This window comes from Carlito syrichta, unplaced genomic scaffold (assembly GCF_000164805.1).
Source record: "Carlito syrichta isolate Samal-C Ts95f unplaced genomic scaffold, Tarsius_syrichta-2.0.1 Scaffold314027, whole genome shotgun sequence".
Classification (NCBI taxonomy): domain Eukaryota; kingdom Metazoa; phylum Chordata; class Mammalia; order Primates; family Tarsiidae; genus Carlito; species Carlito syrichta.
Window position 1 is genome coordinate 288,052 of NW_007258123.1, and position 1,159 is coordinate 289,210.

A 1,159-nucleotide genomic window follows, 5' to 3' on the forward strand; every position below is an offset into this window, starting at 1 on the left:
CGGAGCTGGGAGCGGTGGGAGGGGCAGGGCAGGGACGCTGCACTTCAACTCACCTTGAGCCGCAAGACCTCGGGTGCTGATCACACTTGCTATCAAAGTGGCCACATACCAAATCATAGTACTACCGCGCGCCAGCCAAGAGCCTCATCCTATCGCAAAGTGCTCCTGCGCCCGCACACTTCTCGTGCCCGAGCGCCCGCCTCACGCCCGCCTCTCGCCCGCCTACGCCCCGCGCCGGTGCTCTTGCAACCCGGGCGGCCCGCTCTCCATCCCTCCTCGACTTCGCTCGGCTCGGCGCGCAGCCTCCCCGGCCCCGGCGCAGCGGCACCTGCACTACTCGCCGAGGCGGCGCAGCCAGGTCCACGGTGAAGCCTAGCCAGGCCGGGCCTCCGGGACCGCCCTCGCAGCCCGCCTATTGGGCGCAGCCCGAAAACCCGGCGTCCGATTGGCTCATATGTCTGCCCGTTGCGGCGCGAAGGAGGCGAGCCCATTTCAAGGTGCGTTGAAGTGTGGCGAGCACAGAGCCGCAGAATCATGCGCATTGCCTGAGAGAAGGCGTCGTAGCGTCTTGCTCTCTTCTGTTCTCTGCTCACACTGCATGGCAAGTTTCTGGTAATGGGAATGGTAGCTGCTAACGAGACCCTGACAGGTCTCTATTACCCCTGACAGGTCTGCGGGGAATGGAGCCCCCGCCCACCTATGGAACCCAACATCCGGTTTCCATCCAGCAAAAAGCAGTTCCCTGGAGGACCATGCTGATTCAGCGATGGGGAAGCCCAGGAGCGGGCAGCCAGGGAGAGCCAGGGAATGTCCTTCGCTGGAGATCGCTTCAAAGAGGTCACGCGCTGCCTCCCCGCCCCCACTCCTTCCACACGCAGACATCCAGAGCCGCCCCCACCCCACCAAATATGATGTTAAGTCGGGCTCCGGCCAGCCTGCAGGCAGGGGGATGACTAAAATGACCTCTAAAAGTCGCTACAATTTGGAATGACTCATTGACTCAGCTGCGAAGTGTCACAGACCCCCCCTGAAACACGCGCGCACACACACAGCCACCCCCAGTGCCAGTCATCCTTGGTCATCATTACTAAATCCCAACTTTGAGCAATAAAAGTTTTCCCCCCACTTCTCCTAATGAAGGTTGCTTCCTCGTGCACAT

At 61.3% G+C, this 1,159-nt stretch overlaps 1 protein-coding gene across 1 annotated transcript in view; it reads right to left on the bottom strand.

The window, feature by feature from the left end:
- IGSF9B (immunoglobulin superfamily member 9B) overlaps nucleotides 1-287 on the bottom strand; it is a 46,435-nt gene extending 46,148 nt beyond the window's left edge. Inside the window, exon 1 of the mRNA XM_008070826.1 lies at nucleotides 54-287. Within this exon, the coding sequence (XP_008069017.1) occupies nucleotides 54-117 (64 nt within the window). The 5' untranslated portion in view covers nucleotides 118-287. The remainder of the gene's footprint in view (nucleotides 1-53) is intronic.
- Between the last annotated feature and the right edge of the window lie 872 nt (nucleotides 288-1,159).